Here is a 16,166-nt window from a genome sequence, read left to right on the forward strand (position 1 = left end):
GTCCTCCCAAAGAGAAGCCAGGTTAAGTCAGCCTATGAACGAGAACTTATGGCTATTGTGTTGTCAGTTCAGAAGTGGCGTCACTACCTGACGCATATGCCATTCATATTACGCACCGACCAGTACAGTCTTAAATATCTGTTAAGCCAAAAGCAGATCCAAGAGCCCTATAGCAAGTGGGCCTACAAACTACTCGGTTTTAATTTTGAGATTTAGTACAAGCCGGGCAAGAGTAATGTGGTAGCAGATGCATTGTCTCGAGCTCCGATAATACCTGAATTCAAAGCCTTGCATATATCCCGCCAACAAATTCTGGATCAATCCATTATTCAGGAGGAGATCAATCAAGACCCAAAATTTCAAAAGGTGGTTAAGGACTTGAGGCTCAATCCTCTATCACATTCGAAATTCAAACTGCACAATGGTATCTTACTCTATAAAGGCAGACTAGTGTTGACTGAGAATTCATCACTACTACCCAAGATCTTACAGACCTATCATGATTCCACAGCAGGAGGACACACAGGGTGCAAAAGAACATATAAGAGGATTGCGCAACATCTTTATTGGCCACGCATGAAGAACCACATCAAGAACTATGTCACCCAGTGCCACACGTGCCAGGTTAACAAGATATCTTCCTTATCACCGGCGGGGCTGTTACAACCGTTACCAATTCCAGAACGAATTTGGGAAGATATATCCCTTGATTTTATTGAAGGGCTACCCACATCAAAAGGGTTCAATTGTATTATGGTGATAGTTGACAGACTGAGTAAGTTGAGTCACTTCCTACCATTGAAGCACCCGTTCACAGCCGTTACAGTGGCAGATCTGTTTGTCAGAGAAATTGTGCGCTTGCATGGGATGCCCTCGTCCATTGTTTCTGACAGAGATAAAATCTTCACCAGTTGTTTATGGAGAGAATTATTCCGCCTACAAGGCACCACATTACGCATGAGTTCATCGTACCATCCTCAAACAGATGGCCAGACAGAGGTGGTGAACAGATGTTTGGAGGCATATTTACGTTGTTTTGCATTTGAACGACCTAAGTCATGGTCCCAGTGGCTTCATTGGGCTGAATTTTCGTATAACACAGCCTTCCATTCATCGATCCAAATGACACCTTTCAGAGCAGTATATGGCCGGGATCCACCGAAATTGCTACACTATGGTTCTCCATCGTCGCCTCTGGCGTCTGTAGATAACCTTCTAAAGGAAAGAGATGATACCCTGAAAATACTGCAACATAATTTACAAGCCGCTCAGTCTAGCATGAAACGTAAAGCTGACAACCATAGGAGGGATCTTGAGCTGCAGGTTGGTGATCGAGTTTATCTGCGGATCAGGCCTTACCGCATGAAATCATTGGCTAAAAGAATAAATGAAAAATTATGTCCGAAGTATTTTGGCCCTTTTCGAATCTTAGGAAGAGTTGGGCCTGTAGCCTATAAGTTGGAATTGCCTGAAGGCTGCTCTATTCATCCTGTTTTTCATATATCAAGCCGGAGGGCTCTGGGCTCGGGCAAGCAAACTCAAGTACTTCCCCCATCGTTTACTGATAACTTGGAGTGGCCAGTATATCCAGCAGAAGTTGTATCTGCCAGAAAGCGGAATAGTGTGGTAGAAGTTTTGATCAAATGGGCAGGATTACCAGATGAAGATGCTTCATGGGAGCCCTTATCAGTCATTCGTAATCAGTTTCCAGATATTCACCTTGGGGACAAGGTGATAGTTGATGAGGGGGGTAATGATACGATACCCATAAGAGTTTATGAAAGAAGGAAGAGGAGTGGAGGGACGGGAACTGGGCCAGCGGGAGCTGAGCTGGCCTAATAACCCCTTTCTTGAGTTAGTTAGTAGGGAATAAATGGGTATAAATAAGGAGGTCGGGGACAAGAAGGGGTGCAAGCATTTCGGCTTTTCTTGAGCAAGGGGGTCGGGAGATCGTAGCTGCATTCGGCGAGAGGTTTCTCCGGCGAGCTTGAAGGAGGAGGCTCGAAAGCGACGTGGGAGTGTTCTCATACGGGGAGCTATAGCAAGATCAATCTGTAAGTCTACGTTTACTGCAGTTCCTTTACCTTCGATACTGCATCGTATCAGAGTCCTACGGGTAGAAGGAAGAGGAACAATCCTCATTAAAGGAAAAATCTTGCAGGGTGTTCTTCACGTTCCTGAATTAAAGGCAAATCTTTTGTCTCTAATTCAGCTAGTGGAGAATACCGGGTGGCGGTTCTCCTTGGATTCTGACTGCTGTTTTTTATGTGTAAAGGACACCGGACAGAAGATTTCATCTGTTAGCCAGAGAGGTGGTCTTCTCATGCTAGATGAATCACGGGAAGGAGAAGGGCAGTCGATGGTCTATACTGCCCAGAGCGAGGAGCGGGTCATCCTTCTTCATAGGAGACTAGGACACCCCTCATTTCATATCTTAAAACAGTTGCATCCTCATATGTTTAAAGGAATTCCTTTTGAAAATTTAATTTGTGAGAGTTGCCAATTCGCGAAACTCAAACGATCCCCATACGTCAGTACGAACCACAGAGCCTCCTCAGCCTTCGAGTGTGTTCATAGTGATGTATGGGGCCCCTGCTCCATATCTGGTTTATCCCACCAGAAATGGTTTGTTCTCTTCGTAGATGATTTCACAAGGTATACATGGGTATATCTAAAGAAATCCAAGGCAGAAGTACCATCTATTATTCTGTTATTTTGCGAAATGATTCAAAATCAGTTTGGGAAAAGGATTAAATGTTTGAGATCAGACAACGCCAAGGAATACTTCTGTGGAGAAGTAAATAACTACATGGAAATGAAGGGAATTGTTCATCAATCTTCATGTGTGAATACTCCTCAGCAAAATGGGCTTGCTGAAAGGAAAATTGGCCATATTATGACATCGGCCAGGGCACTCCTATTTCAGGGAAATTGCCCTAAACATCTCTGGACTGAGGCAGTAGCTACGGCCACACACCTCATAAATAGGACAGCGTCAAAGACATTGGGACTCAAGGCCCCAATCGACCTATTATCCGCTGAATTTCCTAACATAACATTAAAGACTAACCTGCCGGCCAAAGTATTTGGCTGTGTTGTATATGTTTATGTCCACAATGCAGGTAAATTGGATCATCGGGCAGTAAAGTGTGTATTTTTGGGCTACTCTACCACGCAGAAAGGGTATAAGTGCTACCATCCGGAGTCAAGGAAAGTGTACATCTCTGCAGATGTAAGATTCGACGAGGTCAGGATGTTTTATGAGACAACAGACAGATCCGGGGACTACTTGGACTCAGAGGAAGGGGATGCCGAAAGTATGGAGTTTAGTTGTTTTTCCCATAGGGATAGTGCAGAGGAACTTGAAGAGGGCACTGTGCCGGATTTGACGGAAAATGAGGGACCACGCCCGATAGCCGACGCCATAAGTGAAGAACAAATACCAGCAGAAGAACCAAACCGAAGCAACTATGGATGGCCGATTGCGGTTAGTAAAGGAACCCGGAAGTGTACGAAGACCAAACTCTATCCGGTAAGCAACTATGTCTCCTACAGTCGTTTTTCCCCAGAATACACTCAGGTTGTGCAGGCTATGATAGCTGTGTCTATCCCAAAGAACGTCAGAGAAGCTCTGACATCCTTAGAATGGAGAAAGGCAATGGACGAGGAGATGGAAGCACTTAAGAAGAACGGCACCTGGGAAGTAGGCCCTCTCCCTATGGGAAAAAAGGTAGTAGGTTGTAGATGGGTCTTTACGGTTAAGTACCATTCAGATGGGTCAATTGCAAGACAAAAAGCCAGATTGGTGGCCCAGGGTATACGCAATCATATGGGATTGACTACAATGAGACGCTTGCCCGGTCGCAAAACTAAACACGGTCAGAATTCTGATTGCACTAGCAGCAATCTACAAATGGAAACTACACCAGTACGACGTGAAGAATGCTTTCCTACATGGAGAACTTGAAGAGGAGGTATATATGGCACAACCTCCTGGATATCAGGTAAGCGACAAACCCAACAACGTCTGCCGCCTCAGAAAGTCCCTATACGGACTTAAGCAATCCCCCAGAGCATGGTTCGGTAAGTTCTCTCGGGCCATGTTGACAGCAGGATACTTCCAGAGTGAAGGAGACCATACACTTTTCATAAAGCACGGTAAGGAAGGTAAGGTAGCAATATTAATTGTTTATGTGGATGACATAATCATAACAGGGAACGATTACGAAGAAATTCAGAACCTTGAAAGGTACCTGTCTTCGTCATTTGATATTAAATCGCTTGGACTTCTAACGTATTTTTTAGGAATTGAAGTGGCATACTCAGGGACTGGGATTGTACTGTCTCAGCACAAGTACATTCTAGATTTGTTGAAAGAAACCGGTAAGCTGGACTGTCGTCCAGCCGCCACACCAGTCGACATTAATCTCAAACTGAAGGCACAACAGCATGAGAAGGATGCTCCGGTGGACAGGACCTCGTTTCAAAGGCTCATTGGTAAACTCCTATACCTCAATCATACGAGACCTGATATTGCGTTTGCAGTTAACTCCCTGAGTCAGTTCATGAATGATCCACGGGAGTCTCATCAAGGCGCAGCAGACAGAATTTTAGCCTACCTGAAGGGAACTATTGGACAGGGACTGTACTTCCGGACAGGAGGTGAGCCTAGTGTTACTTTATAAACTGACTCTGATTATGCAGGGTCCTTTGAAGACAGCCGCTCTACCTCCGGGTACTGCAGCTTCCTCGGTGGCAACCTTGTTACATGGCGCAGCAAGAAGCAAAAGGAAGTTTCCTCTCAAGTGCGGAAGCAGCTTGAGCCTTGAAGAAGGGAGTCTGCGAGGGCATGTGGCTCCAAGGCATCCTGAAGGACCTACGCTTATATGACGGTAAAGGTATGATTTTGCAGTCAGACAGCAAATCAGCCATTGCGATGGCGAAGAACCCCGTCCAACATGAGCGCACGAAACACGCACGAGTGGCCAGGCATTACATCAAGCAGAACATTGACGAGGGACACATAGTCCCGCAATATGTTCCTACGTTGGAACAGACCGCGGACATCTTCACGAAGTGTGAAACCCTAGAAGGGTTGAGGGAGAGGAGAAAGAAGATAATGACATAAGGACCCAAAGGGGCTAGAGGAGGGTATTTATACCTCTAGGAGAGTAGGAGAGAGAGTACATCACACTAACACCCCCCTGCGAGTAAGGATGTGGTCCATCAGGGCTTGGAGCACTGCACACGTGACGGGGCGGCAGGGTCCCTTTGGTGAGAGGACATCCGGCCGATCGCCCGGAGAATGCGCGTATCCATTGGCCTCGGTGATCATCCATGCTGGCCAGGCCGTACTTCGGCTTCAGCACTGGGCGGGGTTGCTTGTCCCTGCTTGCTGCTAAATGCAGTACCCAGTCGTGGGGCGATAAACCACAATCGAAACGGCAAATCAGCTGTCAGTAGCACCTTCACGCCGATCCAGACTACTCGGGTGGATCCTTCCCGCCCGGGCTTTAAGGTACGCAAGCACCGATTACCTGCTCGGCGCGGACGATGATCTCCCGCATAGTGCATAAACTGGTGAGAATGTCTCGAGCGTCCCGCGCCAGGATCGAGTGAGGAACTCGGCCACCCACGCGCATTTGTAGCGCCGAGGGTGCCATCAGCATGATGTTTCTTGGTGTGAATCCGCGCACCCCACCGCCGCTTGCGGGAGGGGGGAGAACAATCCCAAGTGTGGTTCTTGAGCGGGGACTCATCTCTCCGCCGCATCGCCGCTTCCAATGAGGAGAAGCGATGGCAGGGCGCGTGGGCGCGAATGGGGTCCGTCTCGATAGTGGAGAAGTGGGAAGTAGGAAGTACTTCAGCCGTCGAGATATAGGAGGAGATATAGGGGAGGAGCGGGTGCAGAGTGCGGGCACTCCGGGGCCCGGGCGAAGAGGCCGTCCCAACTGTCATCGATCGGAGAGAGGGGAGGATCGTCGAAGGTGGGCGAGCGAAGCGAGTGGAGCTCGAGACTCCGGAGACGGGGAATGGAGAAGAATCCGCGAGGAGGAGGAGAGGGCCAAGAGGATGTGTGTGGCATGACACACACGGGAGGGGGGGACGGGGGGAGGGAGGTGTCGGGCGGCCGCGTGGGGGTACGGCGGCAAGGTAGAGGTGGGGGCAAGCGCCGGAAGGGGGAGGGGGGTGGGAAGGAGAGCTCCGGCGAGCCCCACCGGAAGGAAGGCCAATGGAAGGCCGATCAAGTGGGGAGAAACAATGGAGGAGGGCAAGGGAGCAGTGGGCCTCAAGAAATAGGAAACGGTGTGGGGAGTCATAAGAGCCATCCATCCAACGATGAGGAGTCACGAAATAGGACTCATGTCGCTGGTTGGCAAGGTGCGTTTGCGAGATGAAATACCCGACGGAGGCAGGAACTAGATTTACGCCACAAGGTAGGTAGGTATGTGTGCGTGCGGTCGTCGAGCGAGAATCAAAGGAATAAAAAGCGCCGCTCGCTGCGCCTGTGGGTGGGGCCCCAAACATCAACGCGAAGGTCCAAAGTGGAAACGAGGATGACTCCAGCGCTGATGAGCCCACGAGAGCCGCGGCTGCTGCTGCTCACGCCGGAGGCTGAGGCTACGAGGTACCGCGAAGCACTCGCGCGACGAACAATCAACCCACACAAGCAGCCGCTGCGGTTCGCATGGCCAGGCTTCGCGAGTCGGGGGCGTGGGGGGCCACACGGACAAGGGTGAACTAATGTGCAAAAGACTGCCCGATACGACGCTGACATGAGCGTCCACCACCGGCGTGAGGAGCAAATGCGACGGACTATGCACACTCACAACCGCCAACATACCAGCGAGCCCATACACGCCACACGGTAGCCCGAATCAAGCACCCAGGTTGAGAACTGGACCAGAGATGACTGGAGAGATATAAAGATGCAGGTCCACTGATCAGACACCGGAGAGAGATGCGCACCGCAACCCCAAAATGCGGCGAGAACCAGGGGAGTGCAGAGGCGTACGGCTGCTGGATGACCGGGCCACATCACCGAGAAGACCATCATGGCAAAAGTGCCAGGCCGGAGTGGCTGCGGGAAGCATGGGGGTGGCTGCCTTCTTCGAGTGTATTCTGATAGGACACGGCCGGGTCATCCGCGGCGCGCTTCGCCGCTGACTGAGCACTCTTGGTGGCAGGGTGGTGCGTCGAACGAACGAGTGGATTCTTCTGCAGTTAGGGTTTCTTTTCCCAGAGATTCAGGGAACAGAGTCTCACCGAGTTCCGTTCCGATTAGGGGGAAAGGTGGGTATACTCAGATAAAGATAATGACATAAGGACCCAAGGGGGTACATGAGGTATTTATATACCAGGGAGAGGTAAAGAGAGAGACACACAATAGGAAGAAGTCCACACTAACACGAAGGGCATCCCAGGCCCACAATTCCAGGTGTTGGTGTCCAAGTTGGGCATGATCAACATCTATACCCAACTTGCGGGGGGGTGTTAGGTCATGGAGGACACTTAGTAGAGTTTAAGCTAACTAATGGGCCCGAGGCCTTGTACTCTGTAATAGCCTAACCCTAGGAGATATTAATAAAAATAACTACTTCAGGCCCAACATGGGCCGCCTAACTTCCCACTAAGGGCCCATTAAGGGCCCATTAGTGTAGGCCCAGTAGGGCCCATATATTAGGCCCAGTAGGCCCTAATATATGTTGGGCCTGACCACAGTCAGGCCCAACTCTCCAACGGCTGAAACCCAGCCGTTGGAGAGTCCAGCTGCTTTAAAAGCAGCTGGACCTCTCTGTTTCAAACAGTCATATATTCAAAATATATGACCGTTGGAAACAGGGAATATTCCTTAGGAATATTCCCTTTCTAACAAGTGAAGTTTTTCTTCTATAAAAGGGGGCCCAATTCAGCAATAAAAATAATTCCTTCTTGCCCCAAATTCTTCTCTCTTCTTTTTTCTCTTTCCATTAATCACAAGAGGGAAGGATGATAATTCTCAAAGTCGCCCGCTGAGGAAATACCAATTTTTTTCTGGAAATGATACATTTATGTCTAATTGAAGTACACTATCCAACGTAACATTCGATTTTTGATCAGTGGATACACCGTAGAGAATAATCAACTTGGAGGGGGAAAGCTGAGAGCAAGAGATTTAGCCGAAGTTTAACATCCAAATTTACACGATCCTTTTTTTGGGGTGTACATAGGCACAGCCTGATATCAATTCCCCGACTGAAGCAATAAAAGATAACAAGAGAGGTCGAATTCGTACCCTCTTCATCCTTAATATCGACCTCCAAGCCCAGCTCCTCGATTAGATACTTGCATACATTGATCTTTCCCTCCCTCGCAGCAAAATGCAGAGCAGTCCGCTTGTTGGCATCCTTAACATCCGAAACTGTCTTACCCAGTTGTTTCCCGCCTTCGCCGAGCTGCTTTGCAAGCTCTAGAACGCCCCAAAATGTAATCACAGATGAAAACGAAAGTAATAGACGAAGAAAATTAAAGAAACGATCACTTACTCTTCATGAGATCGACATTTCCAGCACGAGCCGCCTCCAGGAATTTCTGAACCTTGTCTCTGACTGAAGACCCCCAAGAACAACAAACATCAGTATTGAGACCAATAAAAATCAATTCTCCGAACAAATTTCTAATCGCAAGAACCTGCCAAAGCAGCCGACGGATTCGAAGCCATCGTCGACCGGGATAATCTCCCGCGAAATCTCTCCTCGGGACGGCAGAGGAAATCGAGAACAGCACACAGAAATTCAAATTGAACTCAAAAACCCTCTCAAATCCTAGATGGCGGGTATATTTATAGGCGATGCCCATCGTCCGTCCCTTCATCCGTTACGTCGTCCGTCCCTAGATATGTTTTTCCCCTAGATATGTCATGCGTCACCGTGACAGAAAACGGGACGGATGACGTGACGGTGACGGTGACGGTTTATGGGGTCCGTGATGGTGATGGTGACGGATGACTTAGTGATCATGACGGTGACAGGGTGCCCAGGAAGTGTGATGTGACGGAATGGCCATCACAGATGACGGCCGTGACCGAACTTTTGAAAAGTTCAAACTGACAGAAAATACAAATAAAAATCATTATTTTTAATCCTTTCGAAGGCTGTGATTTTGCAACGTGACATGGCACTTTCAATTTCCTAGCATTTTGCACAGAAGTTCCTTTTTTGCACTAGCAAACCGATGATGCCTATAAATAATTGGAGATATACCCCTCTGTTCAAAGTAGGGTTTTATTCACGTCACTGGTGACAGTGACGCGTCACGGTGACGGGACGCCGTCACGGTGACGGGACGCCGTCACGGTGACGGGACGCCGTCACGGTGACGGGACGTGATGGGACGATCTATGGAGGAATAGTGATGGGAACGTGACGGTTTTTTTGCATATGTGGGATGTATGACAAGACAGTGACGTGACAAAAGTTTCGTCACATCACCGGCTGTCACTTTTTGTCATCCGTTCTATCACGTCTGGGGTGTCACGTCCCGGACGTGGCGTTCCCTAGTCACATTGTCCGCTAAGTCGTCTGTCCCTTGATCCGTCACGTCGTCCGTCCCTTCATTAGTCCCCTGGCAAAGTGAACCATTCAGTTCACAAAAAGGCATCACCCAACGAGTGGCGTTGATGGACTTGGATGCTGGGGAGATCCATAGATTCGTATAGAGTCTTGCTCATAGAAGAAGACTACGCATGATAGCTTCAATACAGGTTATGAAGTAACTACAAGAACTCCGGCTTTTTCGCGCATCTTTTCATCCGTCCCTTCATCTGTCACGTTGCCAATCCCTTCATCCGTCCCTTCATCTATCCTTTCATCTGTCACGTTGGTCGTCCACCCATCATGTCATCAACCCTTTCATTCGTCATGTCGTCCATCCCTTCATCTGTCATGTCATCCATCATGTCTTACGTCACATTGTCCGTTGTGTAGTCCGTCATGCCATCCGTCACATCGTCTGTCACATTTTCTGTCACATTGTCTTTCACATCTTACGTCACATTGTCTGACATGTCTTCCATCACATCATCTGTCACGTCCTCCATAACGTCATCCGTCTCTTCACTACCCTTCTCGTATGTGTGTTGTCCGTTCAGTCATCTTTTCGGACACAAGAAGCCAAAATGTCATTCCATCTGGTCATTCGTCATCTGTATGAAGCTTGGTTCACCATTACAGTTGACGCTGATGATAAGATAACTGCCAATTAGGGATCGGCAGTTGCCGTATGTCTGCATCCGTCAACATCATTGGCCTATGATGACAGTGACAATGACGACAGTCAATGTCCTATATGGCATCAATAAACAACATAGATGACTTCCTCAATGATGTTGATGACTTCATAATCTTTGTCCCATGAAATAGTTTAAAGATGTGTTTCACAATAGCCACTCCATTGAGGCAAAATAAAGACAAAAAGACACTCATTACCAAAGTCAAGTGGTGGGCGCAGCCTATGGGTATTATCTCCGGCAAGTGGCGAGTGGGGATATTTTCGAGGCAGGTTGCCACTTCCTTCTTTTACTCCACAAACAGCGCTGTATGGCCTTTCTTTATTCTTTGACAAAGACGCTGACATAGATGTTAACGAATCCAAGGGATTGCAGACAGATGACATCGACAATAACGGTGACACATGTTATTGTCATCATGATTTTGTCATGCAGACAGATAGGACGGGCGAAGCACGAAGGGATGCATGTCGGAGTGGTTGAAAGAGTCGGTCTCAAAAACCGAAGTATTGATAGGAATACCGGGGGTTCGAATCCCTCTCCATCTGCGAGGTCATAAGTTTTTGGACCACTCTTCAACAGCCCCCCAACTTACCATCTGGAAAAATGACTTTTCCGTGTATATTTCTTTCAGAACTGCGTTGACTTCGTAAAGTGCTTCTCCTAAAGTCGAACCTTTTCATTGTAACCTCAGAATGCCCCCCATTGACGTCATCATCACTCATCATCATCTATGGGATGTGCTGATTCCTAGAGCCAATTCTCATGGTCTCAGACTCTGGGTTATTCCTCACAATTTTGGCATTTTATCTTGTTGCTTGTCTATCAGTATTTTCTTGAACTTAACGTATTTATTTCTTAGTTTAAAGAATTACAGTTTTATTGTTGGTTTAATTATGTAATTCGTTGACTTCATAAAGTTTGAATAATATGTTAATATTTCTAATATAAAATGTACAATGTACTTTGATGATCTTCATACACAATAATAAATGAAAATTTCAATTTTTTTGCTCTTATTATTTGCATCCAAACAGTGGCTACTTCATAAACTAGACCATAAAACAAGTGATAGCTCTCCATACAAAACCTTCACCATCTCTCTGTTAAACACGCTCAAACCATGTGAGATGATGCCAAAATCATCGTTGTCGTCATTCTTCATCTGTGGGATGATACAAATGACCTTTGAATGATAGTGACATTTAGTCATCCACAGCAGACACTAATGACTTGTCCCTGCCCTTAAACCCCAATGTCAGAATTTATCTTACTCGTTTAAAAAATAATACTACATTACAGCTTCAACAATGATAAGTATATTAGTGATACCTTTCACCGCGCACCTTCTACAAGGATTGAATGTCTGATCACGGAAGTTCAGGGTCTTAGATCTGTTTTGCATGATTTAAAATTTTCATATTTTTGGAGGGTAACTTTTTTCCTTGATACTGAAAATTAAGGTATTCATCTTCTTAAAGCTGCAGCTAAAATATGTGGACAGACAACACACTTATTTTGATACTAGCACAATGAGTAAAAACAGCTATCCTTTAATGCTAATGGAAAGTGAATTGTGATTTCGGAGTGCAAGCGCTTGCTAAATTTTGATGAGATGTTTGGCTACACTAAGTATCATGGCCCACAATTGTATAAGCCACACTGTCAATCTTAAAAATTTGTGCACAAGCATTTTCAATTTAATAGGAAAGCTGAAAACTTTATTTATCTGTAATGTATTTTATAATTTTATTTTCTAGAGACCGAAGTCAGTGCAGTACCATCTAAAAGTAAAAATTAGCGCATAAAATGTATGAATGAAGTCATCTCAACAATATAAGAAAGTCTGCAAGTACGTTTAGAGATAAGTGTCCAGTTGTTATTCATATATCAGTGTTTAGACATTATATCAAACTGAGAGTTGATTCATATTCTTGCCTTTGACTTACTAGATAATTCTCGTGTGTGTTTTTATATTGATATACATCTAATAAAATCCAGGTTGATTTTGGCCTGGAATTTTATTTAAATTCCTTTTCTCTAATCATGAAATTTTGATATGGAAATTTATAATCATGTATTATTATTCTTTTAAGCTTCCATATTTTTTCAACCTTTCCTATATTTGGTTTTATGAATATATTTTTTGTGATATCAACCTAAAACAAAATAATCTAGAATAGAACATGAAGTTTTCAAAATTATAATACGGTGTGGAAAGCTGAAATAAATATAATATATATATATATATCTGTTTTTTTAAGTGAGTCTATATGAAGCAATTTTGGTATTATCATTTTAAGATGACTAGGATATTGATATTTCAATTACTGTATATTCGTCTGTGAGAGTCAAAAAAATTATTGTGATTTTGAGTATCTCCAAACGATAACATTACTTTTTTGGAATCATGAGAACTAAAATTAATGTTTTATAACATTAGGTAGCATTTAAAAGAATCATAAATTTTAAAAAAGGTATGGCTGCGGGTTTTCAAAGTCACTTTCTCAAAATGTGACCTTGATGAAGTTTTATCTTGAGGTATTGAACTGAATATAATGGAGTAATACATCACACTGAGGTTCTAATAATGAGATAATCTAAAGCTGTATTTCGACACATCTTAACACTTTTACATGATATGAGATGCTTAACGATACTTACACATGTTTTTCATAAAATTTAACCTCATATCCTCCTGGACTCGTCTCAAGACAAAACACCAAACCTCATTAGGGAAAACAAAGGCGTAAACATACAGGGATCATTGGGCAAGTGAGTATATGCCATGAACTATGAAGGCCATTCATGGAAACAAGTTGAATACCTAGTACTATTATTTGTTGTATTTGATTCTTCGTCACATTTTTCATTTATATTTGATATTGATAAACAGTTTAGAACTAGACATCATTGATGTATGATCATTGACATTCAATGAACCAGACTCACACATATTTTGCAAAGTATGGTAGCTAACTGATCTACCAACTCCAAAATAAAACAAATATACGTCTTCGGGTTTCTTTGGATGTAGTGAGTACAGGGCACCTAGAAATAATAGCAAAGAGTCATTACCTAAAGATCCCTCATATTGGGGAAATTTAAAACTTCAGAACTCACTCTACATTTGTATCTATATCGTAGGCATTCATTATGAATTTTTATCATGGATCAAAAGGCTAATAATACCTAGGGATGGTCTTTTCATGCAACCGGTCCAAAAGTAGTGTGATGTGTGGTCCGGTTCAATTTTCCAGACCATGGGCGTGTGCCGTGCAAATGTGCGATTACATGCGATTTTTTTTAAAGTTTTCAAATGCAACGGCGACTCTCTATTGCGGTATTCTGTCATTCTCTCTCTCTTCATCTTTCTCTCTCATTCCTCGCTAATTAGACATGGTCGTTCTATTCTGTTAGTTTGAAACTAACACAAAATTCGCACAAATTCGCACCAAAAGAACAGAACGACCATGTCTACTCGATATTCTGTCTCTCTCGTTCCTCTCTATCCCTCTTTCTCTCTCAAAGTCTTTTCTCTCATTCCCCTCCCTTTTGTCTCTCTCTCTCTCGTTCCTCTCTCTCCCTCTTTATTTCTCGTGTTGGTCTCTCTCTGTCGTTCCTCTCTCTCCCTCTTTCTCTCTCTATCACTCTTCTATCTCCCTCACGCTCTTCTCCCTTTCTCACTCTTTCTCTCATCTCTCTCATCCTCTTTCTCGTTCTCTCTCCCTCTTCTCTCTCTCCCTCTCTCTTTATCTCTCATCTCGCTCTTTCTCACTATTTTCTCTCCTGCTCATTCCTCCCTCTGTAGGATACTCATGTTCTCTCTCTAGCGCTCCCTCCCGCTCATTCTCTTTCTTGCTCTCTTCCCTCTCTCGCTCTCTCTTTCTTTATCATTTTTCTCTGTCTCGCTGGCTATATCTTCCCTCCGTCTCTGATCACAATCTTTTGTGTGAATTTATGAGATGTGCGATGCAATTTTTTCGCACAAATTCTCACCGGTCATCGAACACCATCCCTAATAATACCAGTAGAAGGGCACATTTTTGTTGAAACCCGAGCATAAATAGATGGAAAAATATTTTTATGGGAAGACAGAACTAATATGATAAAATTTAAGGGCATCTTTAAAACCAACAAATACTATGGTTTTATCAAACAATATCTTTGCATGGAGTCAAACCCACAAATGATTGATTCATTGAATGAGTCTCCTCAATTGTGCACCTTTTAGATGCATCCACATGATCCATAGTATGTTTAATATCCTTGTGGGTATTTTTTTGATCCATTGATATCTTCTTACTAATCTAATATAACCAAGATCCATTGATATCTTCTTACCATTCTAATAACTCAAAGACACAGGAAGTGTGCTCGAGAAGAAACTTTGAGGGGAAGTACTCGGTAAACTTGATAGGTTTTTTTCAAAACGGGGATTTTGTCCTTTTATATTGAACATGAATTCTTCTTAAAACCCCTGTAATTTGAGTATATCCTTCCAACTTCCACTAAAGATCATGCATGTGACCCTGTAGACCCATATCATGGTCTAGTTAATAAATCTAAAAGCCCAGTGACTCTCTATTGGCTAAAAAAGTAACTATTTTTACTATATCTTAAATTAATTAATCATGAATTGAAATAACCCCCTCAATATGCTAAATTCCAACACGTGCGGAGCTATGCTACCATGTGTGGTCTATAACATATACAAGATTTTACCAGTACTTTCACAGAACTTTTCTATCACCATTTCTTATGCACACACAATCCTTCATTTAAACGTCTCATATATGATGACTTGTGGTAAAGTCATCTATCAAACCCTAATCAGTCAATCCGTTTATGACATGCTTTAGAAAATTATAGAATTTCTTTTTCTAATATTTCCACTACCTACGCCAATTTTTTATTGTACCGTGTTCCTGTAGTCCGCCTCTTCTTATACTGAGGGCAAATGGTCCCATATTTATCACTCAATCATCACCATATAATTATTTATATATTCAAGGTAAGACCACTTTTAATGCCCTGGTTAGGGACTCATGGATAATAGACATACAATAACTATCTATCAATCGTATGTCTTTAGAGTCACATATATGAGGATCACGCCGCGACATGAATAAACCAGATTTCCAGATAGATATAAAAGCACTCAGGGATTCATAAAACTAAGTTCAGTGATTTATTTATGTTGAGCATCCACTTTCTCTCCACAGCGTCTCCACAATATTTTATCTATATATTTTGATGTCCTTATTGGGTATCCTATGAATAAGAATTTAAATGTTCAAATATAAGAATAACAGTATTATGAGCTCATCATATTACACGAATGATTGCATAAATTCATTTTCTCTGTTATAAAAAAATTGCTCGTGATGAATAATGATCATGATTAATTTCAAGGAATTTAAATTAGGCCAAAGAGTGTGATTCAATTGCAAACCATAACTATCCTTCACACTTTTATTCTAGACTAAAAACATATTAATTAAATTCTGAAGAGGCAAAAAAAAAATTATACTTAACCTACCAATAATTGGTGAAACTTTACAAAAGCCAAATGTCGGAAAATAAGATGATCAAGTCTAACATATTCATAATAATAAGTCAAGAATACAAATGCCGAAAAGGATACTTGTCCTCAAAAAGTGGATTTGGCATTTGACATGAAAAATAAAAAATACTAAAAATGTTGCGGCAGAAAAATCTTTAAAAGTGCCTAGATTGGGGGAAAAATGAGGAGAATGAGATTTTATAATTCTAGCTTGATTAAGCGAGCTAGATGATTAAACAGGAGCTTAATGATATACTTTTTATTCTTACTCAGACGAGAAAATGCAATAATTTTTTTAAGGGACTGTTAGCGATGGTAATTAATAGGTCAAGA

General features: G+C 43.6%; 1 protein-coding gene across 1 annotated transcript in view; it reads right to left on the reverse strand.

The window, feature by feature from the left end:
- TPR10 (ankyrin repeat family protein) overlaps positions 1-8,795 on the reverse strand; it is a 41,388-nt gene extending 32,593 nt beyond the window's left edge. The window contains exons 1-3 of the mRNA XM_078579274.1: positions 8,671-8,795; positions 8,526-8,588; positions 8,276-8,449 (exon numbers count right to left, since the gene is read on the reverse strand). Of these exons, the coding sequence (XP_078435400.1) occupies positions 8,276-8,449; positions 8,526-8,588; positions 8,671-8,701 (268 nt within the window). The 5' untranslated portion in view covers positions 8,702-8,795. The remainder of the gene's footprint in view (positions 1-8,275; positions 8,450-8,525; positions 8,589-8,670) is intronic.
- Positions 8,796-16,166: the final 7,371 nt, after the last annotated feature.

Source organism: Wolffia australiana, chromosome 8 (assembly GCF_029677425.1).
Source record: "Wolffia australiana isolate 7733 chromosome 8, ASM2967742v1".
NCBI classification, from domain to species: domain Eukaryota; kingdom Viridiplantae; phylum Streptophyta; class Magnoliopsida; order Alismatales; family Araceae; genus Wolffia; species Wolffia australiana.